Source organism: Gobio gobio (assembly GCF_949357685.1).
Source record: "Gobio gobio genome assembly, chromosome: 18".
Classification (NCBI taxonomy): domain Eukaryota; kingdom Metazoa; phylum Chordata; class Actinopteri; order Cypriniformes; family Gobionidae; genus Gobio; species Gobio gobio.
The window spans coordinates 33,443,060-33,459,898 of NC_137111.1; the positions used below are offsets into that span (position 1 = coordinate 33,443,060).

Sequence of the window (16,839 nt, forward strand, 5' to 3'; positions counted from 1 at the left end):
GTGACCATTTTGAATTTGTGACCAGGCGAACGCTCTGTGTAAATCGTATTTTTCTCCTCATATATTGTGTCATGAATTGCATTACTGTATAGTAGGAATAACACAAGGTGTGTATAATATAGTCTTCTGATCTCTCTTGCAGACATTGTGAGCCGTAAATTAATCAATATCTAGTGACCTAGTTGGAGAATAGCCAGATTTCTCACCATTTCATCACTTCATTAACCACACGACATGTCACATTTTAAGGCAAAGACATTAAAACTAAGATAGCTTATTGTATTTGTTAAGAATATGCGCTCTTTAACCATCATTAGGGTTTTCCCCCGGTCTTTTTATTTTTGGCCTATATCAAAGCAATCTATTCACATATGAAGCCTATCACAAGCAAATTCGGTAACACTTTACAATAAGGTTCATTAGTTAACTACATTAGTTAACATGAACTAATAATGAAATGCACTTATAAAGCATTTATTTATCTTTGTTAATGTTAATTTAAACATTTACTAATGCATTATTCAAATCTTGCTTAATGACTAATGCATTATTCAAATCTTGCTTAATGCACTGTGAACTAACATGAACAAACCATGAATAGCTGGATTTTTATGAAATAACGTTAACAAAGGTAAACTAATGGTGAAAAGAGGTGTTGTTCATGGTTCGTTCATGTTAACTAATGCATTAACTAATGGCAACTAATACAACCTTATTGTAAAGTGTTGCCGCAAATTCAATTAACCTGAACAGGCATAATAAAATGTTAAATAGTTACATACTTTGCAGTTAAAGTGTTCCCAACCATATCTGGACACTTAAGTAGATTGTGTCAACGGTTTGTCTGTTTATTTACTAACTAAAATTGTGCTATATGGTTTAAAAAACTTGCAGATGTGGAAGCCAGAACTTGACCATAAAAATGCAGTGACAAGACAATATATATGTATTACTCCTGCAAAACAACACCAGGATAAAGCATATGACAAAAAATAATGCAATATACATGATAAAATGAAAAAAACAAAAAACAAAAAAAAAACATGCACATAATAACATACTTTTAAAAATGAAATATAAAATAAATGTGATTGAGTGCATAAGGAATTCTGGTGATGAAATGTTTAATAAGTAAACAATATTTTACAGTAAAATTACATGTAATGTGTGGTATACATCAAAGTTAACTAATTAAAAAAAATAATTCTGTAGCTTTTTTACATTCTTTCCCCGACTTAAAATTACTAAAATTTTTTACATTGCATCATTCCCCTCAAGTCACTCATGTCCTAGAGGGTGTAATTCATCACATGAACTATGCTCATGTTCCACAAAGTTTGACAACAAGAAAGTCTCCGAATACTTTTGGGAGATTTAAATATTTTATCTAATGCAGCGGATTTTCAACCTTGTTGACTCCAAGGCCCTCCCGAGGACTTGTTCGGCCAGTTTCACAGACAAGACTTAAGATAGTCCCAGGCTAAAATGCATGTTTGAGCTGTTTAAAGAGAAAGCAACTTGCACTGATATCTTAAAATATGTCAGTGGCAGTGCCATTGTTTTGTCTCAAGATGCACGCACACCAGAACTGTTTTTCTTTTCTTTTTCTAAGGCATGTTTAAAAAAGCTACGTAAATGTCCTAATTGAACAAGACCTGAAACCAGGCCATGGATTCTTAGTTGCTTTGTCTCATTTAAAATAATTTTAAGTCATGTTTGCTGAGGCCCTCTGTTTGAGAATCACTGATTAAATGCAATAGCATTCATGCATTTTAAGTGCGACTTAAATAACATTGACACGGTTTCACAAACAAGGCTTAGATTAAGCCAGGATTAGACCTGAGTTCATTTAAGTAGCTTTTATAAACGTGCCTTAGAAAGAAAGAAAAACATTACTGGTGTGCATCTTGAGACAAAACAATGGCAATGACATATTTTAAGATATGCCAGTGCAAGTTGCTTCGAGTTAAAACAGCTCAAACAAGCATTTTAGTCTGGGACTATCTTAAGCCTTGTCTGTGAAACTGGGGGAAAGGGTCCAAATACAATTATTGGCTACTGTAATAATGGGGAAAATAGGTAGAATAGGTAATTTTTTTCTCAGAGTCATCTCCATGTTTTTCTTCCATTTCCAGGGTGATCAAGAATGAACAGGGCTGCCGCCACCTGCTGGATATTTCTCCTGCTTTCAGCATTCCTTTGCGATCAGGTGATATCCAAAGGTGGCAGAGGAGGTGCCAGAGGTTCAGCACGGGGCAGCGCCCGAGGCGGCCGGACGTCCCGCACCCGAGGCTCCCCCGCCGTGCGGGTGGCAGCGGCAGCAGCGGCCGGGGCTGTGGTGGCGCTGGGAGCCGGAGGATGGTACGCGTCGGCCCAGCGCAGACCGGACGACAGCTCCGAGCATGGAGATGATTACTACAGTAATAGAACAGACTGGGAGCTTTACCTCGCCAGGACATCAAGCGCAATAGTGCACGACTCCACTACCACTAGACTTTCTGCTCTGCTCCTACCAATAAACCTTGTGATGTACTTTGCCCCTTGAGGCAGTTTAAGACACAGATTGGCACAGCTTAATAAGCTGCTTATGTATGTTACTGTGCAACACCTATATTTAATAATGTGTCTGTTGCACAACAAAGAGTATGTGAAAACAAAAGAAAGATTCAAAACCTTTATTTAGTTTAGTAGACATTTTAGAAATAGGATCTGAAAAGTTAGACTGCATAGTTTGCTTCAACAGGAGCACATTAGTAACTATACAACTATAGACTATTTAAATTATGCTGGTATGTACTGGATGGCAAAAATACTGTGTAACTGTTGTTCTGCTGAACTGTTGGAGAAACACCACTGTTGTTGAGATTTACACTTTTTTATATGAACCTTTGTCTGTTTACCAATATTTATGTTTATTTAGCTAATAATTGTGTGTAGATTGAAGGGGTAAGCTGTAACATGTTTACGATATGAAAACGTTGTTTCTATCTGTACCTGTACTTCCATTGCTGTGGGTGTGAAAACGTCCTGTTTTAAAATTTCCACCTTAGTCATGCTATTTCTAGTAGAACATTTTGATAATGCAGTATGTATTAAGTGCATAAGTGTTTAAAACAATGCAGTGCAATTAAAGTTTTTTTTTTTTTTTAAATAATATAATATAACACAAGCACTGTTTGCCAGCAGTTAGATACATTTAAAAGATTATAATTTTAGAACTCAAAGCAATTACATGCCAAATACAGTATTTTATAAAATGGACATATTAGTATGGAAAAACAGCTGATGTTGTGAAAGTAGAAAATCGAATTGCTATAAGTACTTTTGTGTTGCCAATTGACTTTTGGTTGTAATCTTTGCTTTTCACATACAACTTAAGCACACAAGATACCAATGCTGTTCAAATTAAACTGAATAATTTATTTTTGTTTCAGTTGCAGTAATGAAAAATAATACATTCAATGCACCTTTGATCTGATAACTACAAGACATGTCCAAAATACCCAGTGCACCACCTTTTAATTAAAACATTAAAAGTAATAAGTGGTTCAGTCTTCAACGTACATACAGTCAAGCTTTCACTGCAATAGTTACAAATCAACCATTTAAGACACAACTAGTCAAGCATCACTTTTCCAAGTTCTCCTTTCCGGAATGCTCTGATGAAATCGTAGGCTGCTGCACTGTAGTCTGGCATTCGGACAGTGATGTTACCTAAAGAGTTCATGTGTTATTGGTTAAAAATGTGTAAGTTGTCTCATGAACAACTCAATGCTTCAATATTTTAAGAAGTGTAAGTGAGGTTGATTTATTGTGTAAATTCACTAAAATAAAAAAACTGAGTGGCCTGAATGAATCAACTCACCAACTCCAGTGATGGCCTTCACACGCTTCGTCTTGCCGAGCTTTACTGCTATACACTTCAGCACATGCTGAATATCATCGCAAGCCTCTTCAAGATTGTACTTCTCAACGTAACTACAGAAGAAATTGTCGCAGTCATTATTGATTGCTTTACTTGTACATGCTGCTTCATAAAATATGCAAGTGTACTGCTATAAAATTGTAGATTTGCTCAAAATTTACTGAGAATTATCATCGCAGAACCTACCTAAATCTTTCCAGTCTGTTCAGTGAAAATAGAAGATAATCCGCAATGATGTCCTCGCCAACTAAATGGTCCAAAATGGTACCTGTTTAAAAACAAAACACCTTTGTTACCTTACAATCATGACATTACAACAACAAAGCTACTATACACTAAGATTTGTGGACTTACCACATAAAGCAAGTTTCATTCCAGTCTCTATGTTCTCTATTTTAGGTGGCAGGACTCCTGGGGTGTCCAGTAAATGAATTATGGGTCGGTCACAGACCTAGTAAAACAAAATTTAATTTAACTCTACGAGAGAACACATCAACCCAATTGAATCCGCCTATTAATTATGAATTAATACAGCAAACCTGAATTTTGGTCAGGACAGCTTTTGTAATTCCTGGTTCACCTCCAACTTTTGAGGCTTTCCCTGAGAGAGCAATAAAATAAAAATATATAATGTCTAGGCCTTCTAGTTTGTTTGTTAAAGACACCATAAAATCTCATGCGACATCTCATGAGGGCAGGACAATCCCTCACTCACATGACGTCACAGCAATAGCAAACCACAACCATGCAATCAATTCCCAATGGACGAAAAACAAGTCCTATCCTACTTTTCTTTTTCTTGTTTGTTCAAGAAGCCCTTTTAATCGGATATACGTCACAATAGGGAAAAAAGACGCTTGCAACTTCAGTTTCATGCTGACTTTAAGATTAATTGACTGGAATTTCTTCCAGCTAAATAAAATAAATACCTTTTTTCAAATATGTTCTTCTCACAGCATTAATAAGCGATGATTTCCCCACATTCGGCACACCAATGACCATTAGGCAGTAACTTCTGTCCTACAAATAGATGATTAACAAACAAAGTCAGAAAACTTTAGAGCAAAATGTAAGCCACTGAAATAATTGAAACCCACCTCTTCTCTGTGAAAACGTGACCCACTTTCTATCAACTCTGTCACGAGAGGAACAATCTGAAACATCAGACAGTGAAAGACAGAATGTTCAAAATGAGAGAATTTTCAAAATGAGAGAATGTTCAAAATGACAAGGTGTCAGGTTCTCCAGTCAAGCTTTCATTTAGAAACATCTGATGTAATGTCAAACACCTCTCACCTTTTTTACATTTTCATCTCGCTGTCTTAAGCAGTCTGTGAATAAAACATTCCTCGCACCTTCTCTCTCAAGCTGCTTCATAATGTTCTGGTGGAATTAAAAAAAAACGTGTTATATCCTGTTTGATTAGCACATCATTTAATGACTTTCTGTCCATGCATTCATTAATGCAGTTTATTTTCAAATCAATAATGACATGCATAAGATCATGAGACCTGCTTTTTGGATGTGTCAGCCAGATCCATCTTGTTCATTACAAGTAAATGTGGCCGGACATCAAGGCTTTCTTGAAATGAAGGATTTCTTCCAGAAAAGGGTATGTTAGCGAGTTAAAGAGGGTTTAACTGAGGTTTAAATCAGTCAAAATGTACGTTCTCGGTCATAAAAGGATATTCTAGCATCGTGGATCTCTATAATGCAGTCAACCTTCCTTAGACTGTCTCTCATCTGCTTGAGTCCTAACAAGAGAAGGTTACAATGTTGAGCATAATTCTGTAGGAATGACATGATTCATTTAGAAACTTTAGACACATAGGCTACAGTACGTTTTTTTTATTATTATCTTATTACTCCAAATAAGATTAGTAACTAAAGAATGCTGAATGATTGAAATGCCCCTGCTCTAAATGTTAACTTTTTAAAAGAAATTCAAAACAGTCACACAAACGGTTTACGAAAAATCATAAATAATGATATACATTTAGCCCAAATTTGCCAATTGATTCACTTTCTTCCAATTATACATATTCCTCTCAAATAAATTCAATAGGCCCATGTCTTAAAGAACTGTAACAAAAAGAGACAGATTTAGTGATTTTTAGTATGTATCACGCACCTTTAGCCATATGTCCAGGGAACCAATGCGCCACCTCTCGCTCACCAAAGTCAAACACTCTCCTAAACTTGGTAGCATTGAGTAAAGAATGATAAATTCTCATCGTAACCGCTCGGATCAGTCTAGATATACAATGTATCCGCTGCTTTTCAACAAAATCGTATAACTGGAGGCTTCAAAACGACTTAATTTAAAACACAGTAGTAAACATCACCCTACAGAAGCCATACTTCTTCTGTGCTCTGACTGTACACGAAGAAACTCAATCATCGCCACCTACAGGAATGGCAGGGAAACTACAGAGCGCACTGACGTTTGACTGAGGGAAAACTGCAGCACTGTCCAGATTCTCTAGCTAGCATATCTTTAGCAGGTATTATACGTTGTACTCTATATGAATTAATTGTCATTATTAAAGTTGTAATTATTTTTACGCTTGAGTTTAAAATAACTGACAGTAGGTTTGTAAATGAAATAGGCCAAAATATATTTGAAACGCTGATTTTTACCTATATTTTCTTAGAAAAGGGTGAATAAAGCATGCTTTTTAACAAGTCTTGTAATGTAGGCCTACATCTGCTTTCAATTACCCTGGCCTATATTTTAGGTATCTTATTTCTGATTTCGAACAATATAGTCGTTTTATTTCAAAGCTTCTGTACAGCCGGAATAAACTCTGTTTGCATCATTTAATAATTTTCCTGTTAACACTCTGTGTGAAATGCTGGGTTAAAAACAACCCAAGTTGGCTTGAAAATGGACAAACCAAGCGGTTGGGTGAAATGGCAGTTTTAACCCAGCTTGTTTAAAAATTAAATGGCTGGCTGAAAATGAACCCAATATAGGTTGGAAATTAAAAATCAGACACGTAATTAGATATATAGATGTTTATTGTTTAATTATTATTCATTCAACTTAGTTAATTTATTAAACATAATAGGCTACATGTTAATTTCCAACATACTTTGGTTTAATTTTAAGCAAGCAATACAGTCATTTTTAAACAATAGGTGAGTTAAATAAAACTAAGCAGGTTGGGCAAACATTTACCGTGATTGTCCATTTTCAACCCAACAGCATTTTTAAATCTGCTTTGAAACAATCGGTATTGTATAAGCATACAGGGCCGTGCAGAGAGTTATATATATATATATATATATATATATATATATATATATATATATATATATATATATATATATATATATATATATATATATATATATATATATATATATATATATATATATATATATATATATATATATATATATCCTTATGCTCATCAAGCCTGCATTTATTTAATCAAAAATACAGAAAAAAAATATTGTGAAATATTATTACATTATGTTCTTTTTAACTTTTTATTATCAAAGAATCTTGAAAAGAGTATCACAGTTTCCATCATTGACATTAAATCCTCATATTAGAATGATTTCTGAATGATCATGTGACACTGAAGAGTGGAGTAATGATGCTGAAAATCCAGCTGTGATCACAGGAATAAATTATATTTTAAATTATTTTAAAATAGAAAACCATTATTTTAATAATATTTCACAATATTGCTGTTTTTTATCAAAAAAATGCAGGCTTGATGAACATAAGAGACTTCTTTCATAATGCTGCATAATATTAAAAAATGGTAATATAATTAAGTCCTTCAACGTAACCATTTCGTCAGCCTACACTTCACATAATAGGCCTGTAGGTGCCGGTGGCACTTGGGTTTCTTTGATAGTTTCATGAAATAGTAAACGGTGTATCAATATACATAAATACAAGTGAATTTAACACTACTTACCATTAATGCAACTTTTGCTGCTGAATGGTTTTGTGCAGATTTGTTTGTTGTCAGTTAAAATCCATTTTGTCAGTGATGCAATTAATAAAATGAGACAAACCGCAGGAAATCGTTCCACAAACGTTAGTTCGTCTGTCCATGTAAATTTCAACCGATTTATGAATAAGAACAGCTTTGCCAGATCACGATTGGTTGGTGTATATAGGCTACATGACAAACGGGCATTGGTGAATTGTGTAATACTTTAAAATATATAATATAGCCTATATATTTGTAATTAAATCAACACATTAGCTCTGATTATGGATGGAAAAAAAAATCTTGGTTTATTTTTTCCCGTAAGGACACACACTCCAAAGGACCATATATAGCTCGAGAGCCGTTTCCGAGCAGTGGAAAATCAGCAGTCAATCAAAATCAATTTTTTTTTACAGTCTATGATCAAAACGCACGCAACCCATAGCAACGCGTTATGGCAACGACTCAACAGAAATTGTCCGACTTTTGAGCCGTTCGTTACTATTGTATACATTGTCATGTTATAATAATCACATTTTTATTTAGTTTTATTGACCACGATATTATCATTGATTTTGTCTGAGAGGGGCACTTTTGATTCATTTTGAAAAAGGGCAGGGGCTCGAGCACCCAAAGCCCCCCCCCCCCCCCCCCCACGTGCCTGCAAGCATATATAAATAGGCTAAAGGTGAATTTATTTCTACTAGCAATAGCGCCCTCACGAGCCAACATTTATAGTTTAGTAGCCTAATAAAAGCAGAATTATTTATCTACATTTTTACAGGTTGCCATATGCAGTTCAATGGTTTTTCGCAAACCGTTTGTGTGACATAGGCTAGTAGCCTACAATCCTTTTTTCCGTAAGTCGAATTCTTGACTTTCGTATTCAAATTCCATTTGAACAGTGTTTTCTATATTTTCCATGAAATAGCCTAGTATAGGCCTAAGATATAAATCAATTAGAATTATAAAAAAGAAATCAGAAATGTCTTATGAAGTTAAAATAGTACGCAACAGTAGCCTACTACGAATATTCGGTTTTTGATTTGTCTTTTATCACAGCTCTGAGTTACAAGGCAATCGAAAGAGACTCTCATTCAGCCTCTTTCTCACTCTATTTATATAACTACAACTATTCGTTTGAACATAACGTGTTCTTTGGCTGCATCGCAAAAACTGGAATTCCATTCAGGAAATACAAAAACCAACCTTATGGCCGAGAGTCACTCCCTAAACTCCACTATAAACTCCACCCTGATTTACATAGGCCAGGTGTGTGCACAGGTGTGTGTGTGTCTGAGGCTGCTTATAACTGGTGGCCGCCTTGCCGAGCGGGCAGTAACCAGAACCATTCCCTTCCGAATTATCCTCGCTTTTATATCGCAATTTTTTGAAGGGGGGCTCAAAATGAACGCCACTGAATTTCAGCTTCCTCTGGCTGAGTATGATTTCGAGCGTCACTTTGATGAGAGGTTTGCTATCGAATGGATGCAGGACAACTGGTAAGAACTAAGATAATTATTTGATTGAATAGGAATGTCGTCTATTTACACCTGCCATTTTTGTTTGGAGGTCCAGTATAAATGTGTTTTCTGGTGTTCTATTTTGTCTCTTTCAGGAAAAAGTCGTTTTTGTTTGGGGCTGTGTATGTGGTGGTCGTGTTTGGTGGGCAACACTTCATGAAGGAAAGACGGAGACTTGATCTGCGTAGAGTGTTAATGCTGTGGTCCCTCAGTTTGGCCATCTTTAGGTAGGCTAAGTAAAAAGTAGTGTTTGGTTTATAGCGCGCACACACGCACGTTTACTTGGTTATCTAGATAACCAATATAGTTCACACATAAGAACATCCTAAAAATTGTTTTGTTAGATTTAGACCACTTCTGGGTACACTGGAAAAAAAATCACTCACAAATTGCTTGTAAATGTAACAAACAATTACAAGTTTGTGGAACAGCAAGTAACACATTTAACTAAATGTGACGTTTTTAAAAAATTACTTATCTTTTGTGAGGACATTTTGGTTCCCATAATATAGGAAAACCAGATGATCTCTATCAATATAGTTTTATATTTACTCTGAAATTGACCTTTTAATGACACCGTACAATTTTGTCTTTTTATTTTTAACAAGACTTTCACGTTAGCTGTTGGACATTAGGTTACATATGTGATTTGTACCAAGAAACAATTAGTTCCATATCTATTGTTGTCTGCCAAATTTCTGTTTGAAATTTGAGTGCCAAAATCCATGCGACTGACTGAGATTTACTTCATGTGGTTTTTAAATCTTCAGTGCTATTGTTTAAAGTTGGGTTTGGTTTCACATGGGTGGGGATGAGCTGTCTTGGTCCCATCTCAAAAGAGAACAGAAATGACAGCAAGCACAAAGTAACTGTTTGCATGCTTGTGAAAAGAACAATGGAATATTGTGATTGGATGGCAGCAGTGACCTCTGGTAACATGCTCTTTAGATCTTCCATGGTAACTGGACTTTCACCACTTAGTGAATGTTTTGATGTTGATTGCAGTTTATCACAGATACTACCTGCTATAGCAATGTTTCTGTTTTTTTTTGTTCACCCCCACCCTAGTGTTCAGAGGCCTGAATTGTTTGTCTTTGATGCCATGGCAGACAATATTCATTTACAATATTTTTTCTTCGTTCCAGTATCATTGGAGCGGTGAGAACTGGTTGCTTCATGTTGTACGTTCTCAGCACCAGTGGTTTTAAACAGTCTGTTTGTGATCAGAGCTTCTACAGTGGACCGATTAGCAAGTTCTGGGCTTGTGCTTTTGTGCTGAGCAAAGCGCCAGAGCTAGGTGAGACTTTTCTTGTTGTAGTTTTTTTATTTTTTTAAAGGGATAGTTAATCAAAAATGACCATTTTGTTGTCATAAATCTCAGGAACATGCAGGAATATATTTTAACGAACGTATCAATTGTTTTGCATATATAATGAAAGTCAGTGGAGTCCAAAACAACATTGGACCCCGTTGACTTCTGTTGTATGGACAAAATGCTTTTTAGGTTATTTGTCTCTAATTTTGCACTTGTAATCTAACCCTTTTTGCATACTCCCTCACTTTTTCAGGGGACACCTTATTCATCGTCCTGCGTAAGCAGCGGCTGATCTTCCTGCACTGGTATCATCACATTACCGTGCTGGTGTACTCCTGGTATTCCTACAAAGACCAGGTTGCCGGTGGAGGCTGGTTCATGACCATGAATTACACCGTGCACGCGCTCATGTACAGCTACTACGCTGCTCGAGCTGCAGGACTCCGTGTGCCGAGACCCTGTGCCATCATCATCACTTGCACCCAGATTGCCCAGATGGCCATGGGGCTGGCAGTAAGTGCACTAGTGTACAGGTGGATGCAGGATGGGAATTGTCCCTCTCATGTGGATAACATAGTGTGGGCTTCACTCATGTATCTCAGCTATCTGCTCCTCTTCTCCTCTTTCTTTTATAAGTCTTACGTGAAGGGTTCAAAACCCACAGGCATCAAAACAGAGTGATATGCAGGACTGCGGTTTATATACAGGTTTTATTTTTGATAGTCTACCTTTGTAAAAATATATTATTTATTTCATGTTTTTAAAGCAAGGTGAACAATGATGTCAACTGCTATTACAGTCTTGGTTGTGTCTCAAGCTGTTTCAGGGCTGTGTTTGTTCATTCTGTACTGGTATTAGTAGAGTATAGCACCTCAAATACAGCTCTTTATGTTGTTGTTGACAACTTAAACGATTTAGAAGAACTTTTTTTTGGAGGGTGATTTGGTGACTGCTTTGACCTCCAGTCTTGCAGGCCACAGTTTCTAATCTTCATAGATTCCATGTTTGTTTACTCTTTGTGGACTTGGTAACAAGCCCTGAAACCTGCTGAGACATATGGTGTACATTGTAGTGTGTGCCAAGATCCAAGATATGTGCTTGTAGTTTGAGAACAAGTGAATTTGTCAAGTCCTAGTTTTAATATACAGAGTCCTTGTTTAAATGGCCACTATTTGGTACATGTTCTCCTGGGTGTGTAGGCATTGATGCATGCTGGCTCGGTTTCCTCATGATGGTACAGAAACTCGAATTATCTGTGCTGACTGGTTGGACTGGTTCCTAGGAATTTAAAATGGGCATTTTTAAGGCTGGAATTCTCCAGAAGGACGACACCCTTGTTCTCGCTCGTCATTCTGTGCGTGTTTGTCATTAGTTTACTGCAGCTCTGATGCACTGAAGTTACAGTATGTAATACTAGCTGAGGAATGATTGATTTGGACTCATTCACCCTTGAATGACACGAGTAGAGTCAGTATGAAATTATTCCTTCCTGGTTTTCTGTCTGTAGTAAGTATTGAATTGGTGCTTGATAGAGAGGTTAACCTTTAGCTGTCCCTATAATGGTGTTTGTTACTCAAGTCATTAATAAATGTACACTTTCTATATTTATCATGTATATCAGTCACAGTGAGTTCAGTTTATGGTTGTAGGGGTATTTGGTTTTCCACTGAAATTACAATGATAAGGTTTTCACCTATGGTCACTTTAAGATATTTGATTAAGTACTGGTAGAGAACAAGCCTTTTGAGAATATTCAGTGGAACTAAACATGCATTCTAATTTATAATCTGAAGTGTTGTTGCTGCTGCTACCATCCAAGATGTTTTGTTTTGTTTCCCTTTTGGCGTCTGTTCCTTTAGAATACTTTATTTTAAGACTGTGAAAGTTTCTATATTAGCAAATTTCCATTTAAAGGACGTTTTGATTTGTTTTAAGGAAATTTTATGACTGTCTTAATGTTAGAAATAACATTGTGTTTTTAGGAACTTAATATGAAGTTGAATGTATAGTGGCACTAGTTGCAAAATATTTACAAACGCATGTTTACAACTCCTATATTTTAATAAAGGCGTGAAATGTGATGTGATAAAGGTGTCAAATGTAAATATGTATCTTTCTTACCTGACTGTCTGTACAAGTTCCTAGCCAATGTGAAGTAATTATGAGTGTATGTTTATTTTTTTGTTTGTTATTAAAGTTTATTCTGTATTGTGTATCATGTTCTGTTCAACTTTTTCACAGACAAATGTCAGCTAACCGGTTCTCTGAGCTGGACTATTTTATGCATTCTCACATACTTTTCTTGTAAACAGGAAGTTTTACATATTTCCAGATATGACAGATGTAGACCTACAGTTCCACTCTACTTTTAGACATGCACTTGCTAACTTTCCTAAGCACTCCCCTCGGGGGAATCCCTGCTGCCATTTAAGTGTTCCACCCTCGCTCCCTTGATTTGACTGAGGGAGCGAGTCTACTTCCTATGTACACTTCAGACAGCTCCATATACCACAGACAGCTCCATATACCACAATGCAATGACGTCACAGCATATTGTGTTTAATTTACCCCACCTCAAACAAATCATGGTATATTTAAAGAAATTTTTTTTTTGTTTTTTTTTTTAAAAACCCAAAAGACACACGTGTGTGTATATATATATATATATATATATATATATATATATATATATATATATATATATATATAGCTGCATTAAACAATTTTGTAAGGGAAAAAACAACTCCATAGTGGATTCCAAGTGATCAAGGGCTTAGTATGTTTCAATTCAGCCCATTGAAAAGGTTCTGCCAGTAGTGGGCACTCATGCAACGTAAGCAATGATGCACAACCGAGTGAACGAGACGGAGGGAAGTTAGCAAGTGAAAGGCATAATAAAAACTAACTGGAACGCAGCCCTTGGGATTGTCATTTCCTTTTATTCAATCTCCCAGTTCAGGTGGGCCAGTCACTTTTTTCAGTACATGATAGAGCTCTTGTGGTTGGATATGACTCTGGAAGCCTCTTCAGGAATGAGTGATTTCTTTATCACTTCCTTTCATCTCATAGGTTTTAATATTTAACAACTGTAATAATGACAAAACACACTCACTCTGGAAATATTCTGGGTGGTGTTCTCCACTTGCAGGCAAAAATGTGGTTAGGAACTAAGCAGCCGTAGATTGACCCCAGCATTTTTCCTGTAGCCAGTCAGTAACTTGCCATTTAGGTGACACTTCTCATCGCCCTGCTGGAACCAGAGGTTAAGTGACTTGTTACTGCAGCGGTGATACAGAGATAGTTCAGCGCCTGCTTATTCCCTACTGCTCTTACTTTGCCCAACATATCTGGGAAGCAATTTTTGTTTAATTTGTTCATGAAATTTAAGCCACCAATAAATACCCAATGAGGAGAGAATAGACCTTATTCAGAGCAGCGCCAAGACCGGTACGAGGCTGTGAGGGATATACTGTGTTTTCAATGGCATCTGCTTTAAAAAAAACCTGTATACGGCTCCTAATATCACTTATAATTTTCCACAGTTCACATTGCCTGGGTTTTTTTGTCTACTGAAATTTCTCGGAAATATATTTTTACAGTGTTTTATCACCAGAACAATCCAAAAACACATTAAATAACAGTACAACCTCCTGAAGAGATGTATGTCTATCCCTCACAGCCTTGCTTTCATTTTCAACCTGGAAGTTAGCATCATCCTGGTTCCCTAAAAAAATGGCTTTTGGATTATTGCAGAAAATAAGCTTCTGTGACCAACAAGTTTGGGGTTCATGTTTTGTTCCTAATGATAATTCCTAATGACTAATTAACACAACTTCTGTATTTGGAAGCCACCATACAATCATTTAATGTTACCATAATTAAACCCTTGGCTTTCAGTCTTTATTTTAAAAACATTTTCCCTGAAAGTTTGAGTTTAGTTTGCAAGAGCGTCATTATAAACATAATAAGGTGGTGAAAGTGAACTAGTGAGTAGATAGGTTTACCTGTTCAGCGTGATGTTTAATGTCCCCGACAGCCCAGTTTAGCCATTTTTTAGCAACTGCCCTTTTTAAGGATAAGTAAAAATGACTGAGAAGGGGTTTTATGTTGTAGAATAAAAAAGTGAAAATATCTTGGGCTTGTCTAACCACAGACAGTAGGCTATTTCATGCTTTGTACATAAAACCCATTGACTAAAAAACATTAGAACAGGAAGTGCTAATATGCTAACTTGTTTCTGTTTTTTTGGCCTATAAAATACATACTAATCCCAACAGCACGTTCACTAAATCTCAGTAGTTTATTTGGTTAGATCAGAGGTACAGAAATTATATTTTGAGGTAAAGTCTGCAATTATTTTATCCCATACAATCAACAACAATAAATTGCATTGACCATGTATCAACTGAAATGTTTGAAAGCATCTGATGATTTTAGAGCTGTGGAAACCGTGCCACAATCTAATAAAGCTGTTAAAGCTCAATACTGCCACCTACTGTTCTGTCTATAGAACAGCTGGACCAGGAGTTATAAGGACAAAAGGTACAATTTCCTGAAATATGGAAATAAGCAATACAGAAACAGAGGGGGAAAAGACATGTTCTCTCTATATTTGCTTATATACATGTTGCAAGGCAATTGTATACAAAACAAATAAATGAAAACTATCTGCAATTTACACATTTATCTTAAAATAACAAACTGATTGGATTTAGAATACAGCAGAATGCAGTATCAGCTAAGAGGGTGTTTGATTAATGGGGGGGATGTCATGCTCTACATTTTGTTAGGGGAAAACAAACCTTTTATAGCCTACTCAATGCATGCTTGCCAAACTAATAAAAAACGTTGAGGTATGCCTTACATGATAATTTCTTTTAATAACCATTAGCAAGAGCACTAAAAAGATGAGATGATGAGAGGAACCTGGACTTCATGAAAATCCAAAGATCACTTAATGTCTGGTAGCTGTAGCCAGATGCCATAATTTATTTTAACTTGTTTGAATGGACATATTTATCTTGTCAGATATGGACTTTATTTTTTGATCCATTCTGGGTTTACTTGAGGAAAACCATCAAAATTAACTTGTCATCCATGCCTTGGACTGAAAGGTCCCTGTGTTTAGTTTGCTTTACTCTGACTTAATTCTACAGCACGTCTAAACAGCTCATCTGCATTGACAAGCTTGGCAAGAACCTTGACTTTGAAATGACCATTATCCCCTCTGGATCCTCTGGAGCAGAGAGAGGGAGTGATAATACTCACACATGTAAACTCTCCTATTAATCATTTCACAAATCACCCTCCTTGTTTCCCCTGGCTTCCAAACATGTTTCTTTTGAAAAGAGATCAGATGACACAAAGATATATCCATTCACAGCCTTTTGCTTAAACTTATGTTAAGCATGTTGTTAATGTCTTTGTTAGTTAATATTTTCTTGAGTCTATTGTTTTACTGATTACAATGCTTGAATGAAGAGCAATTACGGGAAAGGACACCATCTATTTACACGCTTTTCCAATAAGTGCAATTCTATACAATATGTTTGATTAATGCGCAAGAACCCTTCTGTATTAACATACAGTCTGTGTTTATTTTTAACCTTTGTATATAGGAATATAATATAAAAATAGTTTTCAAACAGACAAATTAACATATACATAATATATATATATAATGTTTTTTAAATAATTTAATTATATTATTTGGGACAGTCTGTGTTCAGCTTTAGCCTTTGTCTACAAGAATATTAAAATATGAAACAACAAATGAATATTTCATTGCATCCTAAAATGACTTTCTGCTGTTTTAAGTTATTTTATCAATGATTTACAGCTAATGGTCATTATGAGAATAGAATATCCAAACTGCAAAGCTGAAAACTTTAATATTTCTTTATGATCTATATATTAAGAATTTAAATATTAAATTTTTATATATTTAAAAGGGAAAGTGCAATTTACATATACCAATCAAATTATAAAATAAATACAGATGAACATAGATAAATAGCATGTATTTCAAAGATCTGACTAAATAAAAGGACATAAACGTACTGTAAAAAGCCACTAATTGTCTAAAAAATAGTTTTTGAAAGATCTGGAAAGAACACTTTTAAA

The 16,839-nt window shown here is 35.6% G+C and overlaps 3 protein-coding genes across 4 annotated transcripts; 2 read left to right on the top strand and 1 right to left on the bottom strand.

Annotated features, from left to right (window-relative positions):
• Window positions 1-2,146: 2,146 nt before the first annotated feature.
• On the top strand, window positions 2,147-3,415 carry sprn (shadow of prion protein; the record flags this gene model as incomplete). The annotated part of the gene is made up of 1 exon (XM_079842571.1): window positions 2,147-3,415. One exon carries the CDS (start codon window positions 2,147-2,149, stop codon window positions 2,543-2,545), a length of 399 nt encoding a protein of 132 aa, XP_079698697.1. The 3' UTR covers window positions 2,546-3,415.
• On the bottom strand, window positions 2,661-6,310 carry mtg1 (mitochondrial ribosome-associated GTPase 1). Of its 2 annotated transcripts, none has more exons than XM_079842569.1 (11): window positions 6,057-6,310; window positions 5,615-5,679; window positions 5,437-5,541; window positions 5,222-5,308; window positions 5,023-5,079; window positions 4,855-4,945; window positions 4,465-4,526; window positions 4,280-4,376; window positions 4,112-4,193; window positions 3,866-3,978; window positions 2,661-3,714 (listed from the first exon to the last, which is right to left on the bottom strand). In XM_079842569.1, the coding sequence occupies exons 1-11, from the start codon at window positions 6,157-6,159 to the stop codon at window positions 3,617-3,619; spliced, it is 960 nt and encodes a 319-aa protein (XP_079698695.1). In that variant the 5' UTR covers window positions 6,160-6,310; the 3' UTR covers window positions 2,661-3,616. The 2 variants fall into 2 exon arrangements, with proteins under 2 accessions (XP_079698695.1, XP_079698696.1); XM_079842570.1 differs by having other exon boundaries at window positions 3,383-3,714; window positions 5,437-5,538; window positions 5,612-5,679.
• Window positions 6,311-9,176: 2,866 nt separating this feature from the next.
• Window positions 9,177-12,929, top strand: elovl6l (ELOVL family member 6, elongation of long chain fatty acids like). The gene is made up of 4 exons (XM_079842294.1): window positions 9,177-9,380; window positions 9,497-9,628; window positions 10,547-10,698; window positions 10,970-12,929. Exons 1-4 carry the CDS (start codon window positions 9,286-9,288, stop codon window positions 11,395-11,397), a joined length of 807 nt encoding a protein of 268 aa, XP_079698420.1. The 5' UTR covers window positions 9,177-9,285; the 3' UTR covers window positions 11,398-12,929.
• The last annotated feature ends 3,910 nt before the right edge of the window (window positions 12,930-16,839 follow it).

Excerpts from the sequence above, each read along its gene's own strand:
- elovl6l (XM_079842294.1), top strand. The coding sequence starts at position 9,286 with ATGAACGCCACTGAATTTCAGCTTCCTCTGGCTGAGTATGATTTCGAG. Across the intron at positions 9,381-9,496 it reads GAATGGATGCAGGACAACTG|GAAAAAGTCGTTTTTGTTTG; the intron begins GTAAGAACTAAG and ends TGTCTCTTTCAG. Across the intron at positions 9,629-10,546 it reads CTCAGTTTGGCCATCTTTAG|TATCATTGGAGCGGTGAGAA; the intron begins GTAGGCTAAGTA and ends TCTTCGTTCCAG.
- mtg1 (XM_079842569.1), bottom strand. The coding sequence starts at position 6,159 with ATGAGAATTTATCATTCTTTACTCAATGCTACCAAGTTTAGGAGAGTG. Across the intron at positions 5,542-5,614 it reads TAGAGATCCACGATGCTAGA|ATACCCTTTTCTGGAAGAAA; the intron begins ATATCCTTTTAT and ends TAACTCGCTAAC. Across the intron at positions 4,377-4,464 it reads CTGTCCTGACCAAAATTCAG|GTCTGTGACCGACCCATAAT; the intron begins GTTTGCTGTATT and ends TTGTTTTACTAG.